The sequence below is a fragment of the Neomonachus schauinslandi genome, chromosome 9 (assembly GCF_002201575.2).
Source record: "Neomonachus schauinslandi chromosome 9, ASM220157v2, whole genome shotgun sequence".
Lineage (NCBI taxonomy): Eukaryota > Metazoa > Chordata > Mammalia > Carnivora > Phocidae > Neomonachus > Neomonachus schauinslandi.
Window position 1 is genome coordinate 4,817,581 of NC_058411.1, and position 17,690 is coordinate 4,835,270.

The window sequence follows — 17,690 nt, forward strand, 5'->3', positions numbered from 1 at the left end:
AGTCTGCCAGAGCCTGGGGGCGATGTTGTGGGAAGGACCTGCTTTAGGAGACGTTTAGGAGGACTGCTCAGACCTCCTCTGGCTCTGAGGTTCCAGGGTTCTGGGATCTGAAGCTGGAGACAGCTCTGTCTCCTATACCCCCGCCCCGGTCAGGAAGGGGAGCTCAGGAAAAGATTCAGAGATGCAAAGGGACGTGGCCAAGCCACCTTGCTAGTGGGCTGGGCACTAAGACGTGACCTCTGCTTTACCACTCTCTTCTACTCTCCATTCGGCTGCACTGTTGGGTAAGGCCAGAGGACAGCAAATATGGCCAATATCCAGAACAGCTTTTTTTCTAGGTCTTGGCCAGGTGAAAGGTGGGTTTGGGTCATCCTATAGTGGAGAGAGAGAGAGAGAGAGCGCACGCGAGTGAGCAGGCGAGCCGAATCAGCTAAAGAAATGCAATTGTTTCACATCTTGACACAAGGAAATTTTGGCCAGCATCTATACCCAGGTTCCTGGGGTGGTTCTCTAGGTTTAGCTCCAGATCCTCAGGAAAACGGCTGGAGGTTTTGTGGCATGTATGCATGGTAAGGAGCATGGTGACCTCGGGTTAAAATGCTCTTAAGAGGAGAGCACACTCATGGTGGTGTAGAGACCAGAGGGAGGCAGCAGACCCTGTTCCTTTCTGCCACAGGAAGACCACAGCAGTTCTGTGTTCAAGCGTTTCCGTTTCTGGTGCTGCACTTTTAGTGGACATTACAAAACCAGAGCAAGCTGGGAGGAAATGTTTTCAATGGAAAGAGGTCTGGAAACCACATTATATCAAGAATGGCTAAGAGGGGCGCCTGGGTGGCTCAGTTGGTTAAGCGACTGCCTTCGGCTCAGGTCATGATCCTGGAGTCCCGGGATCGAGTCCCACGTCAGGCTCCCTGCTCAGCGGGGGGTCTGCTTATCCCTCTGACCCTCTTCCCTCTCATGCTCTCTGTCTCCCATTCTCTCTCTCAGATAAATAAATAAAATCTTTAAAAAAAAAAAAAAAAAAAAAAAGAATGGCTAAGAGATCTTGAAGCAAGATTAAAGAAGACTCCAGTGTGTCACGACTGCTGCGGATTGTCTATTTCAGTAAATGTTCGGTGCATACTTGAGAAGACTGTATATTCTACCATTGTTGGCTGTAGTTTCCATAAATGTAAATTAGGTCAATTTTTTATCTCTTTACTTTCTTTCTACTTGTTCAGTCAGTTTCTTGGAGGTTATGAACCTTGGGTGATTAGAACCTCCAACTCTGCTTCTGGATTTGTCCATTTCTGCCTTTAGAGCTGTCCAATTTTGCTTTATATATCTGAAGATATTAGATGTGTACAAATTTAGGATTGTTAGGTCTTCCCTTTCAATTGACTCTTTCATCATTGAAAATGTCCTTCTTTACCTTTAGTAATACTTCTTGTCTTAAAGCCTATTGTATTTAACATTAATATACTCACACCAGCTCCTTCTGGTTTGTAGGTTGTCCTTCTGGTGTTTGTAAGGTTTGCCTTTTTCCACTCTCCCACGTTCAGCCTGTGTCCTTATCAGCTTTATTTTAAAAATAATTCTCCAAGCTTTGGAAGGACTGATCTGGACAATTGCTGAAGGATAAGCTTATTGTATTTTATTTTATTTTAGAGTGAGAGTGTGAGAGAGAGAGTCTGTGAGCAGGGGGGAGGGGAGGGCCAGAGGGAGAGAGAGAGAATCCCAAGCAGGCTCCACCCTCAGCGTGGAGCCTGATGTGGGGCTTGATCTCACGACCCTGAGATCATGACCTGAGCCGATATCAAGAGTTGGATGCTTAACCGATTGAGCCACCCAGGCACCCCAGGATAAACTTATTTTATTTTATTTATTTGTTTATTTTTTAAAGATTTTATTTATTTGACAGAGAGAGACACAGCGAGAGAGGGAACACAAGCAGGGGGAATGGGAGAGGGAGAAGCAGGCTTCCCACTGAACAGGGAGCCTGATGTGGGGCTCGATTCCAGGACCCTGGGATCATGACCTGAGCCGAAGGCAGACACCTAACGACTGAGCCACCCAGGCACCCTAGGATAAACTTATTTTAAAAGGTCCTTCTTTTTTTGCTCAAGAGCCCACAGGTACCATGTTTGGGGGAGGGGTGTAGGACTGAGGAGAGGGCCTTTCCTGTCTTTCAAGGAAAGGCTCTGCAACTCCAAACACTGTCCAGCATGCCTCTGAGGCCTCTGAGTACAAGTACTCAAGAACCCCCTACAAAAAAAAGAAGCTTAATGGTGGAAAACAATCTTCCTGACCAACACATTCACCTAGATCTAAAACCCCTTGGGGCGCCTGGGTGCCTCAATTGGTTGAGCATCCAACACTTGATTTTGGCTTAGATCATGGTCTCAGGGTCATGAGATCAAGCCCCGTGTTGGGCTCCACACTCAGCGGGGAGTCTGCTTGAGATTCTTTCTCCTCCCTCTTCCCCTAACCCTGTGCTCGCTCTCTCACTCTTTCTCTCAAATAAATAAATCAATCTTAAGAAAAAAACCAACAAAAAACCCCCTAGAACCCACTGGTTGGTGAAGGCTTCTGAAGTCTCATCTCATTCAAATCTCTACCCTTCAATGAAAGCATGTCCTTCCCAAAATTCTTACCAAGCGGCCTAGAGCTAGCTTGTGGGCTTGTAAAGCAACGCAGTCCACCCTCCAACAGTGTGCGTGGAAGAACGTGCTTCCGGCCATGGAGCTCCTACCTTTTTTTAAAGATTTTATGTATGTATGTATGTATGTATGTATGTATGTATGTATGTATGTATGTATGTATTTATTTATTTATTTATTTGACAGAGAAAGACATAGCGAGAGCAGGAACACAAGCAGGGGGAGTGGGAGAGGGAGAAGCAGGCTTCCCGTGGAGCAGAGAGCCCGACGTGGGACTCGATCCCAGGACTCCGGGATCATGACCTGAGCCGAAGGCAGAAGCTTAATGAATGAGCCACCCAGGTGCCCCATGGAGCTCCTATCTTCCTCCTGATAGTGTCCACACAGTATTCCTAGCCCTGTCTCAAGGGTACAAAGAAAAGCATGCCTTCTCCTCCCCACACAGCCCATCAGAGGTTTGAGGACGGTGGCCCTGCCCTCTTCAGTTTTCTTCTCTCCTAGGAAGTATCTCTTGTGCCCCCTTCAGCTGTTCCACAGGGGATGCTGCTGGCAGACCTCTCACCAGACCAGACGCCCTTCTCCTTACAGAGTCCAGCTTGTGGCACTTGCATTCGGTCCCAACGTTCTTGGTGTAGTCTGACCAGTGCACAGCAGAGCAGGACTATAATCTCGCTTCTTCTGGACCTCTACCATTAATTCAGCCTGGAAACTCACTAACGTTTTTCGTGGCCATAACTCATTCCAAGCTAAAAATCTTTTGATATTTTTTCACCTGTAATGTGAGATTTCGGTTAGCCCTTAGCTAATGATACTACAATGTACTAGTCCCTTCCTCCACAAATGACCACCTGCTTTTACACCTACCTATTTAGCAAAATGGGGTGATAAATGCTAATACTGTTATCCTCTGGGGTTCCTGGGAGACTGAAATAGTAGACATGAAAAGTGTTCCACGAACCATAAAGCACCTTAAATGTGTAAGATATCCCGAGTTGGTTATAAACCTAACACCCATGGGTGCAGGCCGGCAGGGCAGTACCTAACCTTGTCAACATCAAATCATCATTAAAACATCATAAAATGTTTGACCTTGCAGTCCATATAGACTGGAAAATAGATCTGTGAAAATCAATCTTTTCTCCCGAGGTCCACAGAAGCTACTGTGGACCTGGCTTCCTGCCACTTTCCTTAATACCTTGGCTTACTAAGAATCCCTTGTATGTTGCTATGTATGTATACACATGTATGTATGTACATATACATGTACATACGTATGTCACTATGTATGTATGTACACCTCATCCATTTGGGGAAAAGAGTCTCAACCACACTCTAGGAGCCTGTCTCTTGAACATGTAATTCCAAGTGGAAGGCTGTGCTGGTAACTTCTCTGTCAGACTCTGGGAGTCTCTTAGTTAACTAGAGTCAACACAGCCTCTGAATTTACCCAGGAGGCCACTGAGGACTGCCGCCAGTCCGAGCTTTGGCGTGTGGCTTCTGCTGAGGGCGGCAGTGAGGTGCCGAGGCTCCTAAGAACACGGCGCATGTCGGTTGCAGAGAATCTGGTTCTCCAGTGCCGTGGCATTTCCAGCACACCGTGCTGGCTTCCTAGTGTGCCCTGGAGGGCAACCATGAGGTGCGAAGGGCGGGGAAACTTGTCCCAATAAAAGCAATCACTCAGGGAACACCCACCGTGATCCAGGAGCCGCACTAGGCCATGGACCTTACGTCAAAGGCACGTAGCAGGGAGGTATTGCCCGGCCGGCCTGCGTCCATGGGTGTTAGGGAAACGAGTGGATGCTTCTGGTTGTCACCATAACTGTCCCCATATATATCCTGCAATATACAGCACAGCATACCTCTAAAAGGCAGAGACAGAACCAATGCATTGGAAGAACAGGGAAGCAGCTTCCAGAAGGTTTCTAGAGAAACCTTCCTACCAGTAGGCTCATTGACAAGGGGAAGCGATACCTCTGAAGGTACCAAGAGTTCCAGGTTGGACCTTTCACCAGGGGTCCTGAAGCGGGGCTGTCCCTTTCAGCTACAAGAATCTGAAACTTAACAGGGCCGTTTTGGCCAAAGCAGAAACCCATTCAACAGGCAACACACTAAAAATAGAGTCCCAAGTTTTTGTTCTTTGTTTTCTAATTGCTAACGTGCTGATTCTTACAGAGTTAGCAGCTAACCTGCAGCTCAATTTAGCAAGGCCTTGACCAACAAAGGATGCCAGGAGGGGTTTTTCATAAATGCTGAGACCGTAGAACTGTTAATTTCACTGCTAAAAATGTCCTTGTCGACCTCTGAGAGCTAGAGGCAGAACCGTGAAGTAGTAACCAAAGTCACTGCGGTGAAGCTACACAATCCCTTCCTCCAAGTCTCTCTTTCAGTCCGTGTCACGTCAGATTACTCTTAGTTATGTGCCCACGGCTACTTCTGACAGAGCTGGACTTGTGTTTGCACAGAGACTTACTGGGTACACTCACAATCTTGTCTGATTTGCCCAGGAGGTACCCTTAGGGACAGAAATGATCCCAGATTCTTCAAATCATTTTTTTTTTTTAAGATTTATTTATTTCAGAGAGAGCGAGAGAGAGTGCATGAGTGGAAGGGGCAGCAGGAGAGGGAGAGAGAATCTCAAGCAGACTCCACACCCAGCATGGAGCCTGACTCGGGGCTTGATCCCACGACCCTGAGATCACAACCTGGGCAGAAACCAAGAATCAGACGCCAACCAACTGAGCCATCCAGGTGCCCCCAGATCATCTTGATATTCTTTCCAAAGTAAGACTTGGGGGCTGAGGAACCAAACGTCTTCACAGCATGTCACTTACAGTTGTGCAGGCGGAAGGAGACATTAACACAGCCCTGGAGTATCATTTTCACAGCTGTTTCCCGTCCATTATTTTATTCTAATATGATCATAACACAGTGAGGCACACAGCGTGTGGATTACTGTCTCTTTAAGACAGATGTGAAAAATGAAGTTCAGAAAAGATAGCGTGCTCACGGTCTCCTACCTTGGAGTATGAGAACACGCAGGCAGAATGTGAACCCAGATCTTCCGACTCCAAATCCTGACCTTATTTTTTTCTAATCTCTTTTCACTATACGTGTGTGTGTGGGGGGGGGTGGGGGGGTAGGCCCAGGTCTGGCCTGTTGTTCCAGTGCTCACCTGCTGATCCTGAAGCTTGACCCCGACGACTCTGAAGGTGTTGCTGGCAGTGTTGTGGTAAATGTTGATCCGGCTGAATCCCTGCTGGCCAGGTTTGATTGGTACCCATTTCTTACTGGTGTCATCGTAGACCATCACGGAAGCCCGGGCTTGGCAGATACTCTGTTCACTGCAGACCAAGAGAAAAGCTAAGCGTCAGCCTCAGCTGTAAGGGATGGATGTGGGCTTTCCCTCTTCTGAAAGAGAGGCCAAGTGCTCCTTGATACAGAGAGCGTCCAACTGTCTCTGGAAGGGCTGGTCTCTGAGGAGATGAATTTCATTCTCCAAAGACCACGGGGAGCAGAGAGGAGGTTCTGTGCCAATATCTTCCATAGCTTAGAAAAGACTTAACAGCTTTCCTCTCAGGGAGAAAGTGCTTCCAGGCCCTGCGTTAGGTAAGACACTGCATTAAAGCACCTAAGTGTCATGACTCAGGACACAGCCATTCACTGCCACCATTTTGTAGACGAGAAAAGAGTGGCTCAGAGACTTGGGAAGATTTATACAAATTCACAAGGTATTCAGGGATTAAATTTGGGATTTCCAACCAGTTCTGTCGACTCTAAAGCACATGATATAGATAATATTCTTCACAACATCCAACAAAATGTTCTATTTATGATATTATGTCAGGATAGTATCCTACAAGCTATGTAGACAACAAAATGATTAGATGACCTTCTACAGAACACAGCGATATATATAAAACTAAATAGACAGCTGCACCAAACTTTGCTGAAGACACTTCGCAAACAACTTCATCTGTTCAGAGCATGACAGAAAACCAGGGAAGAAACACTAGAAGCCCCTGGAGAGACAAAATGGTCATGATCAGGGTGTTCAGAGGGAGTCTCTCAGAGCCCACTGGCCTCTTCATTCGCACATGAGCCAAATATTCTTGAACATGTAGTTTCTTAGTCTCTAGCATATGAGAATGCCCAAATTGAAAAGGCAAGGCATGTTTGTTATAGGCAGGCACGCCCACAACAGTGAGGAGTGGTGGTTATCAGAAAGGGAGGTCATACAAATACAATTTAAGAATCAGAAACAATATTTAAAGCCCAACAAATTGAGGCCAATTAATATAGAAGCAAAGGTGTGTATAGTAACAGATAATCATAATGATGAGACTCAGTAGTTGAGAAAAAATCACGTTATGTCCACTTTACCATATTTAAGAAGACAGGATAACAAAATATTTGAGAACGATCCTTCTCCCCACCCCCAATGGTTGGGGGACAAAATAGTGGTTTCTATGGGATGAGCCCTCAGTGACTTGGAAACCTCAACGTGGCCTACACAGTCAGTTCCTAAGCGTTCCAAAGGCCTGAGCTTCCTCATGACCCAGCTGCCATGTGACTCGACAGTGGGCCATCTGGTGTATAGACTTATAATCTTAACAGCAATTTTGTGTCTGGTGCATACATAAGCCTTTCCACATGTCTTCCTCCACTTGGCTTTACAGGCACCTCTACACACATTTCATGGCTGTCCAGCCACTGACTTAATGTGCCAGTGCTGGGCCTCCAATTTCCTGCTGGCCCCCCAGCTGTGCTCTGGAGTTCGGGAGTCTCGCACGTGCTTGATGGCAGCCGACACGCCGTGTAAGAGCTCTGTGGTGGGCAGATGTATCGGGAGTGAATTGTAAGGTTTTGGTTGTACAACTGTGCTACTCCCCGCCGCCCCATAATTCGTCACTCATTCAACAAATATTTAAAGGGAAATCAGTGATGATCAAAATAGGCGTGGGTCCTCCCAGAAGGAGGGAGAAAAAAGAAAAAACAAAAATGTGGCTATGCTTTGACTTCTCTGAGTTTGGGAGCCTGAAACCATGTATTTCTCAAAAGACTATACTTAGGAGGAGTTCTCCTCCTCTGGCTATGTCTTTGGGGCCCTGTTCTCATGAAGTCTAGCAGAAGTGAGAGGAGACTGTCCACAGAAGCAGACAGACCTTGGCTCAAATCATGGTTCCATCCCAATGTGAACTGAGCGCAGGTCAGGTTGTGGGCTAAACTGTGTCACTTACGGCTGCTCACACACTCCGTGGCTAGCCGTGAACAGGCAAGCAGGTGTGTGTTCCTGATGCTCTCAGGAGCTAGGAGAGATCCCGAGATACGCAGCACAACACTGACTTCATAAGTCAGAGGGATCTGAGCTGAAATCCCAGCTCTACCACCTGTTGGCATGTGACCATGGAAGCCCTTGAGAGGATTCTGGGGAAGCAAATTGGGAAGATATGGTGTGATGGGCAACGCTTTCTAGAATCCCTGTGTGGCAGCCACTGAAGTGCACCCTTCAGATCTCCTTCAAGAGAACCTGTTGTGTGGGGCCCCTGGGTGGCTCAGTTGTTAAGCGTCTGCCTTCGGCTCGGGTCATGATCCCAGGTCCTGGGATTGAGCCCCACATACAGCTTCCTGCTCAGCGGGAGGCCTGCTTCTCCCTCTCCCACTCCCCCTGCTTGTGTTCCCTCTCTCGCTGCGTCTCTGTCAAATAAATAAATAAATAAAATCTTAAAAGAGAGAACCTGTTCTGGGAGCAGAGCTGACCAACGTCCCAGCTGCCGCCTCCCCTCCCCGCAACCTCCCCGAGGCATGCAGAAGAGGCCATGCTTCTCTGGGCCACTCTCTACCAATGACTAACATAGCAGGGCTGATGGAGCCAGCTCATTCCTGCCTGACATGTGGCTCTTCCACAGGGGAAACCTTCACTCGGGGCCCCACATCAGCCTGAGATGCCTCTCACTCAGCCCTTGCACCCTTCCTTCTTTCACACACTGCAGACCTGCCTCATGGCCTGAGGCTCCCCCTGCCTGCTCCCTCTGTCCTTCACTGACGATTCCCCATAAATCTCTTGCACCCTAATCATCTGAAGGGTCTTGGTGTCTGCCTCTTGGAACACTCAAAGTGACATGCCCTGCTATAGGGCAGGTGGGGCATGCCTGTCTCGTTCTTTGCGGGCCCAGGGCCTGGCACGTAGTAGATGCTTAATCAACGCTCACTGCAGAATCTCAGGGCCTAGAGAGGACACTGTAGCGTCCCATGTGGCATGCCTTCTAAAGCAGCCCTACATGCAGGCAGACTAAGCCTTCAACAGAAACTGCTCTCCAAAGCAGACCATTTTGTTGTGACGTGGTTTTAGCTGTGAGGCCATCCCGCCTTGTTCTGAGCGACACTGCACTCACTGTCCTCCAGTTACAAAGGTGTTTTGGATAGGCCGTGACAGCCCACTGGACAGCTGAAGGGACACCTTCGTCCTCCCACCCGTCGTTATCCACAGGACAGAGCTGCAAGCACCCTTGTCATGCCAGTCACTCTCCTCCAGTGAGTCCCGCTTTGACACGTGTTCCCTTAGCATCTGGGTCCCACGACTCGGTAGGATTTTTTTTTTCTTTCTTTTTTTTTTTTTTAAGATTTTATTTATTTATTTGAGAGAGAGAGAATGAGAGAGAGCGAGCACATGAGAGGGGGGAGGGTCAGAGGGAGAAGCAGACTCCCTGCCGAGCAGGGAGCCCGATGCGGGACTCAATCCAGGGACTCTAGGATCATGACCTGAGCCGAAGGCAGTCGCTTAACCAACTGAGCCACCCAGGCACCCTTTTTTTTTTCTTTCTTTTTAAAAAGATTTTTATTTATTTATTTGACGAGAGAGAGAGGGAGAGCACAAGCAGGGGGAGCGGCAGGCAGAGGGAGAGGGAGAAGCAGGCTCCCCGCTGAGCAGGGAGCCCGATGCGGGGCTCGATCCCGTACCCCGAGATCATCACCCGAGCCGAAGGCAGACACTTAACGACTGAGCCACCCAGGTGCCCCATGGGTAGGATATTTTCATCTTAGTCTGACAAGCACAGATGCCAGTGAGTCAAAAACATTTAGTGATGCAGAGACGAATATGACAGTTCCTGCCCTCAAACAGCTCGCAACTACCCCGAAAATGAGACAACTCATCACACACTTCAGTGAACCTGGAGGGGCTTTCTGAAGAAAACACTGCGTGTGCTTCAGACGAAGAGCTGCAACCGCAGGCGAGCTGAGGACGGGGATGTGGGATTCTCGGTGGGGGAGGCGCACAGCCAGCGTGCTCTGCCAGGAACCGCAGCTCCTGGAGGCTGGCGTGTGCCTGGGGTCACCACTCATCTCTTGGGGTGGCGTGGGGGACAGTGGAAGGTACCCACTACTGTGCTTGCCCCTAGTAGGTGCTGGAACGCCAAGAACAAATTTTCTTGTTGTAATTATAGCCACGGCTCCTTGTTGTTAATACTTCAGGTTCAAATTGAGCTTGGAGTTAAACCAAAAAACCCTATTCTTTCTTCCCCATTTGAATAGCGCTTGCTGGTCTCAGCTTATTTTATCTTCACTAACAAAACCTAAATGCAAGAAAATACCCATTTCTTCTACTTAAGATTCATCTTGCCTATATCCCTTTGGGATTTTTGTTTTAATAAAATCGTGATTGCCACCCAGCCCAGACACTGTCTCTGAGCTCCATGCAGACAACGGTCTTCTCTGCGTCTTCCCTGGATATGAAAACTCTGTACTATCCACAGGCATCAGACACTTCATTTGTCTACATCAGTTATCATTTGAGGGCAGTCAGACAAATGTTTTCTTTTTTAAAACTATTACTGACCGAACGTATGAACTATTTACAAAAAAACGTATATATAAAATTCCCTTTACTAACTGAAAACAGACAGTTCCTCCTTCCCCTCAGCAGGCTGCATATAATCTGCGCCTGTGCCCACATGGCCTCAAGAGCTCCCCACCCTCCCCGGCTCTGAGGAGCCCCAAAGTGCATGAAGCTGGGGGGAAAGCTGAGGTCAGTTCTGAGGAGGGCTTCATCTCTGACAGGCTGTCTTTATGTGATCAAAACAACCAGCTGATTGGTGGGGGAAATCAGTCAAAATACAGTGTTTGGTTTGTTCTATATGGTACCGCATCACTGGCTGGTGGACTTTTCCCCCTGGGGACCTAACAGGCTGCTCTGAGCAGTAGGAACCACCAGAGTCTCTCTCCCAGAAGAAGGTTCTCTTGGAACAAAGTCATCCAATCCCACTGTCATCTGGGCTTTTGTACAGGTATTTGTGGGCACAGGAATTTGTAAATATTGAAGCCTGTCACTTCCCTCCTAGAGGCAGGTGAGACATTCACGAAGCTTTGAAGAACTCTTTTGTCAGGAGCTTAGAGGAGAAAGACTGTGTGACTCTGGGCCTTGGTTTCCCCAACCGTTCAAGGCTAATCTGACCGCGGGGGTCCATCAGACAGCAGTGAGTACTTTTTCTTTTTAAGATTTTATTTATTTATTTGAGAGATAGCAAAAGAGAGCAGAGCAGGGGGAGGGGCAGAGAGAGAAGCAGGCTCCCCGCTGAGCAGGGAGCCTGAGGGGCTTGATCCTGGGACCCCAGGATCATGACCTGAGCTGAAGGCAGACGCTTCACCGACTGAGCCACCCAGGCACCCCAGTACTTTCTGAGCCCAGGCCCAAGCAAGGTCTTGTCACTGGTTCAGCATTTAACTCCTTTAGACCACACATCAGAGACTGCTACTGAAGATCTGTTGATATCCCTCACTTAAAAAGAAAATGAGCAAGCCGCACTCCGAACTTTCTGTATGCAACCAGGGATCTTCCTCGAGCTGACATAAAAAAACCACTCATGTGTTTGGAGAGAAAACTAGCTTGCGGCACAGCCTGCCCTGCAGGCGGCCGAAAGTCCGCCTTATGCTCTTGCCCTATCAGTGCTTCTGGAAAAGTGCAGGATCTCTGCCCCCCCAGCTGTGGGACCTGACCGACATGACTGGGAAGGAGTTTCTGAACTTCTCCCAGGCTCACACCCTCCATCCCAGCCACGTGCTCTCCGGGGCAGTCAACTGGGAACCTCCTTCCACCCTGCAAGTATCTTTCAAGGCTTCTTCAACAAACACTTAAAGGACAGTGTGTAAATTCAAGTAAGGACAAAGGATGTAAAGCCAAAAAGGGAACAGAGAGGAACAGGGCTAACCACGGATGCTTGCTGGAGAACTAGGTCTGGGGATGGGCTGGGAACAGTACAGTACTGAGACCCCTCTGGCCAGAGGCGGCTCCCGCAGCACTGTGCTGTCCCTGCGGCTTATCACAGCACTTTACAGTTGGTCCTGCTCCTCAGTATCTGCGTCTGCATCCCCTTCCCCACTAGACTGCGAGCTCCTCGAAGTGGGACCTTGCTGTTTTCCCCTTTGTAACCCCAGTCCCTTATATGTTGTAGACACTAATAACTCTTTGTTGAATACACGACTCTGAGTAAATGCGTTTACGACTGTGAGCCCGTGGGAACATTCCATTTACAATCCTACTCCATTTATTCTCCGAGAGCAAGTAGCTGCCAAGTAAAAGCATCTGTTACAGATTACCAACACTGTTCTCTGTCTCACAACGCCTGGGACTGGAGAGTTGGGAAGCTGCAACTCTGAGGTGGGCCTGCAGGAGCCCCTCAGCCTCGCCCACCTGCCTGCCCAGGCCTGGGGAGACGGAAGGCTGCCCTGGGTAAGGGCGGGCTGCCCTCTCCAACCCCTCTGGCCAAGGAGCCACATGCCCTGTCCTCAGATGTACCTCCCTGTCCCCCAGCTCTGGCAAAGCCCTCTGCTCAGCCCAGTGCCCTGACATAGTCGCCCCCTGCAGACAGAACAGCTCATCACACTGTCCGACTCTCCCTGGCAGGACTGGGGACCGGGTTCGCCTGGGACTGAGCGGTTTCCTGGGAGGCAGGTTATTTGGTATGAAAACCTGGACAGTCCCAGGTAGACCAGGGTGAGCAGTCACCCTCCTGGGAGTGCCTTCTTTATCTTTCACTCAATAGCCAACACAGGGTTAAGCACCTGATAAACACCCATGAACGTGAGTTTGATGTCAGTCGGTGTGAGTGGGTGCCCGCTGCCTACCCCTGGCTGCTCCCTTTGGCTCTCCCTTCTCTTCCATCAGGCTCCTGTCTGCCTGCTTCCCCCATCTCCTTGCCACTTGCTCATGCTCCAGGCCCCTTTGGAACCTGGCTTCTGTCCCTGATGTACACTTAAACAGCTCCGCACAAAGTTGCTGGTGAGCGCTTCCCAGTGCAGGCAGCTGCTCTGCAGTTCTCAGACCTCTCACCTCTCTTACTGAACAAATGCTGCGACAATGTCCATACTTTTGAAAATCTCTCCTGCCTCTGCCTCTGTCTATTCCCCGGCCCTCATTTCTCTCTGGCGGCTCCTTGAAGGCTTCTCCGTTCGAGGTTTTCTACTCGCCACTTACAGGAGGGGTGTGAAAGCGGGCCACAGAAAGGCTTAACGAGTCTAAGAATTCCCTGAAATTATTTGCAAAAGTGAGTGTGCAAACTTTCTGAAGGAGGCTTTTACTGTGTTCTCAAGGGGACTTTGCTCCAAAACAGATTGTAAAACCACTTTAAATCTTGGTGCTCCCCAATGCGAACCATTTGGAATTTCTTCTCTTCTCACTTTGTGCCCATGGTTCTCAAAACTGTGTGCAGCATAAGAATCAGGTAAGGTGTTTATTAAAATGCAAAATTCTCAGACCCCTCTTCAGGAGATCCTTCGCATGTACAAACACTTGGAGCAGCACCTGAAGCCCCACAGCACCGAAGACTAGGATCCAGTCCCTGCTCTTGGCAGGCACGTGGCCCTTCACATTCTGCGCCTTGCCTACCGTGTTCGTGAACCACTCTCCCTCTTCTCTATGCCCCTCTGCTCTAGTTCTTGCTATTCTCTCGGCCTGGGATGCTTTTTCCAGCCTAGTTTACCAATAATTCCTACTCATCCTACAGACTTGAGATACATATTACTTCTGCTAGAAAGCTCTCCTGGAAGCCCCAGGCTGAGTTAGATGGTCCTTCTCTGAACCCAATTGGCATATCCTGTGCCTTGGCACAGAACAGCTCTCACGGCAGGGGACTCCCAACAGCCTTCTACCTTGGGTCCCTCTGCTGGCCATAAGTGCCACCAACACAAGGACCACTTCCTCAAGGCTTCCCTGTGGGGTGGTCAAAGGGTTAGGCCACAATTCCTGTCCCACCTGTTTGTCTTTGGCATCTCGAGACAATAGGGCAAATTCTTTGTGCTCTCTGGGCACTGGGCTGCCCACACTGTACCTGGCACCAACTGTGAGGGAGGGCAGTCTGTCCGCACAGCCCAACTGGCAGCCTGGTGGTAAAGCCTGGGCTGACCACAAAAGCATCCTCCTGACGCTGGGCCAGTTAAAATGTCTTGCCAGTATTACTCAAGAAGTTGAAGAAGAAAGGAGTTCCCTCCGCCTAAGGTGCCTCCTCCCTCCTGCGTCCACAGGTCTGCGTCTCACCTTCCCTTAAAGCTCAGGCCAAGTGCTACTGCCTTCAGCAAACATCTGGTTCATCCCCGTTCACTTGGTAACTACTAGGGGAAAGGCGCGCCGCGAGCCTCTGGGGATGAACAGGAGAGGTCCCCGCCCTGAAGGATATTACAGTCTAGCAGGAAACATGAACAGTTACGAAATGGGCACATGCCAGTGCCACCACAGGGAAATCACGGGGTTCTACGGGAGGAATTCTCTTCTATAAAATGGAGCCAAGAAAACGTAGCTGTTTTTCTCTATGCAGGTGCCCAGTACCCCAGTACAGTCCATGTGCTCAACAAGTGTGTGTCTGCCCCTTGCCACCCTCGTTGGCCCTGTGTCCTCTGATCACTTTCAAGCCTTGTGATAGCTATTTCTGGCTTATCTTCCTCCCAAGAAGGGGAGCTGCTGGAGGGCAGGCCCCAGTGTGAGCCATCAGCTACCCCCCACGCCCTCCCTGATGTAGTCCGGGGCCACGGCCCTCATGAGCCTGGGCTCAGCAGGTGCTGAGCGAACTAGGAAATGACGAGGGAACAGGGGAGGCCAGAGAGAAGTGGTCATAAATAAATGTTCCCAAAGCCAAGCACAAACAGAGCCAGACTCTGAGGTGGCTGGTAAAGTCCTGACTTGTTTACTTTCAACATGTAAGCAACAAAAGTGAACTTGAAAAGCGGGCTGAGAATCATCCGGAAGGAAGCCCCTCGGCTGGCACCAGGGCAACTGCCGTGGGGGGTGGGGGCCATGGAAACCTGTCTGGGCACTCCGGTGTGCGAAGCTACCCCCCAGCACCACGGCAAGGTGCAGTGGGGAGGGGACCATCCTCTCCTTCGCCATCCTCTCTCTCTGAAGCATGAAGCGCCCCTCCTGCCCAACGTGCAGGTCCCTCGCAGTCAAAGCCCGTGTGATGTCATGGGATGCTCAACAACCCTCATGAGCAAGTGATCACATTTGTCCCCATGTTACATGAAGTGACCTGTCCCCAACATGTCTTCCTCCCATCTCTGGAGGCCTCTGCTTCTGGCTTCTATGGCTTCACTCCCTGGGTGCTCCCACTCACCCTTCAACTCCACCTCCACGAACACACGCTGCACCCCTCGCCCCTTGCCTACTGCGCCGGCTCCTCCGGGCCCCTGCCAGCAGAGCGCAGGGCCCCCACCTGCTCCACTCCAGCCCCTCTCTCCAGGGCCATCGGTGGCCTTCCAGTCACCAGAGGTGACAGACTTGCCCTCGTTCTCATCCTCTTACTCTTAGCCCCTTTCTACAACTTTCTGTTGGCTCTCTGACAGTCTAGTAGCTTGGGTCATTGCTACACTGCCTCTTTCCTGACCAGTCTTTCCCAGTGAGCAGGGGCAGAAAGTCAGGAAAAGTCTGGGTGGTTGGTGCGAGCCAGGGACCAGAGGTGTATCAAAAACACAGGCCAGGGGCATCCAATCAACACTGTCCATCATGGAGACAGTGTGGGAAGTGAAGGGAGCCCTGCATCAAAGTCCGAGCTCTGCTCAGACTTGGCCTGTCATTAGCCACTTGGCTTCAGGGGAGTACATGCAAGGCTCTGTAAAATGAGGGACGTGCTCTTTCTTGACTAGGTTTTAAGTTTCTTGGAGCTTGGATACATCTGAGAAGATAAACAGGAGTGTAGTTTACTAACATGGTTAGCTCCCGAACTACCACATTGAGTGAGGAAATGTTGGCTCTGGTAATGGCAGATCTGCATGAGTGGAGACTTGGGTGGAATCAGTATGAAGTGCCTCTGTCCCCACACGCAGAGCCGTCATGACCTCTTATTCTGTCAGTCTCTACAGAGAAAACCAAGGTCTCCAGCAGGTTCTTCACTGTGGCCTGGAGAATCACCTCGGGTTTCCAGGTGGGACCTGGACCATTGGGTTCTGTCTTGTGGAGTGTTCAGAGCTTGGGCTCATCCCCTGGAGGGGCAGGTGCAGAGCCCGCAGGCCAGGCCTTGATGCCAGGGTAGCTCAAATGCCAGGCCCTGCTCTGCCGGGACTCTCCTCCAGCCTGTCCTCTGTGTCACCTCCTGGGAGAGTGATCCCTTCCCGCTGAGAAGAGGCTGCTTCACTTTTCCTTATACCACTTATCACTGTATTGAAGGTCTTTTGGTTTTCTCTCTCCCCCATGAGGACAGTTCTTTTTCTGGTTTGTTTTAAAAACATCGTTCAGGGGCACCTGGGTTGCTCAGTCATTAAGCGTCTGCCTTTGGCTCAGGTCATGATCCCAGGGTCCTGGGATCGAGCCCCGCATCGGGCTCCCTGCTCCGCGGGAAGCCTGTTTCTCCCTCTCCCACTCCCCCTGCTTGTGTTCCCTCTCTCGCTGTGTCTTTCTGTCAAATAAATAAATAAATATACCTTAAAAAAAGGTAAAAACATTGTTCATCTCTGTAGCCCTAGTACCTGTGACTAGTGATTGCTCAATAAATACCTTTGGATAAATTTGCCTACACTACGATGTCCCAATTCAGTGACTGAGGAACAGAGGGACTTGGAATCACAGCTTTGTCAGAGCTGAGAAATAATCACAAGTACTTTATTTAGATGGAGGAAACAGGCCTGGAGAAGGGGAGTATGTTTCCCAGCATCCCGTGGTGTTATGTGGAAGGGCCGTGTCTAGACCACAGATCTTCCTTTCTGCCATACAATGGGGTTTTTCTGCTTTACTTATAGTAAAGCATTTTTACCACATGTGACTTATCTCTTTTATGTTTTTTTTTTCCCTAACCATTTGAAAGTTGCAGATATTGTGATACTTCAATTCTAAGGTTTTTAGCACACATTTCTTTAAAATAAGGACATTCTAATGTGTAACTCAAATACCATTATTACATCTAAGAAAATACTTTACTTACAGCTAATACAGAGCCCATATAAAGTTATCCAATTTCCCCCAAATGTTTTGATTTTTATGGGTCCAGGATCTACTCATGCATTACGTTTGGATGGGCTGTCTGCATACTCTTTCTTTTTTTTAAAAAAATTTTTATTGTTATGTTAATCACCATACATTACATCCTTAGTTTTTCTGCATACTCTTTCTTAAGCTAGAATGTTAGGCCACTTTTTTTCATCGATGTTGACTTTTTTGTGGGCAGAGTTCAGGCCAACTGCCTTGTAGGCTGTCCACATTCTGGGCTGTTTCCTCACGGCTAGATTCAGAGTGAACGGCCAGAACCCAACATAGGTGATGGTGGGTACTTACTGGATCCCAGCCCAGCAGGAGGCACATATTGGGAGTTGCCTCCTCTTCCAAAGGCAAAGTGGATTAAGGGAATGACCGCCAGATCTCTCCAGTGTAAGGTACATTCCCCCTTGGGAGGTAGTTAACCATTCATAGGGTGACTTCTTCCCCCTTTAGGGGCAACAGGCTCAAAACATGTTTAATGTTATCTTCTCAGCTTAAAACATGTATTCTGAAATATTTCATACCTGTGAGAGGTGGGTTCCCACAGTGCCACCACACAGTTTCGGAATGTGGTGTCCCCTCAAGTGGACCCCTGCACCTTC

General features: G+C 49.3%; 1 protein-coding gene across 1 annotated transcript in view; it reads right to left on the bottom strand.

Annotated features, from left to right (window-relative positions):
- EVL (Enah/Vasp-like) overlaps window positions 1-17,690 on the bottom strand; it is a 73,312-nt gene that overhangs the window by 48,974 nt on the left and 6,648 nt on the right. The window contains exon 2 of the mRNA XM_021679838.2: window positions 5,812-5,980. Within this exon, the coding sequence (XP_021535513.1) occupies window positions 5,812-5,980 (169 nt within the window). The remainder of the gene's footprint in view (window positions 1-5,811; window positions 5,981-17,690) is intronic.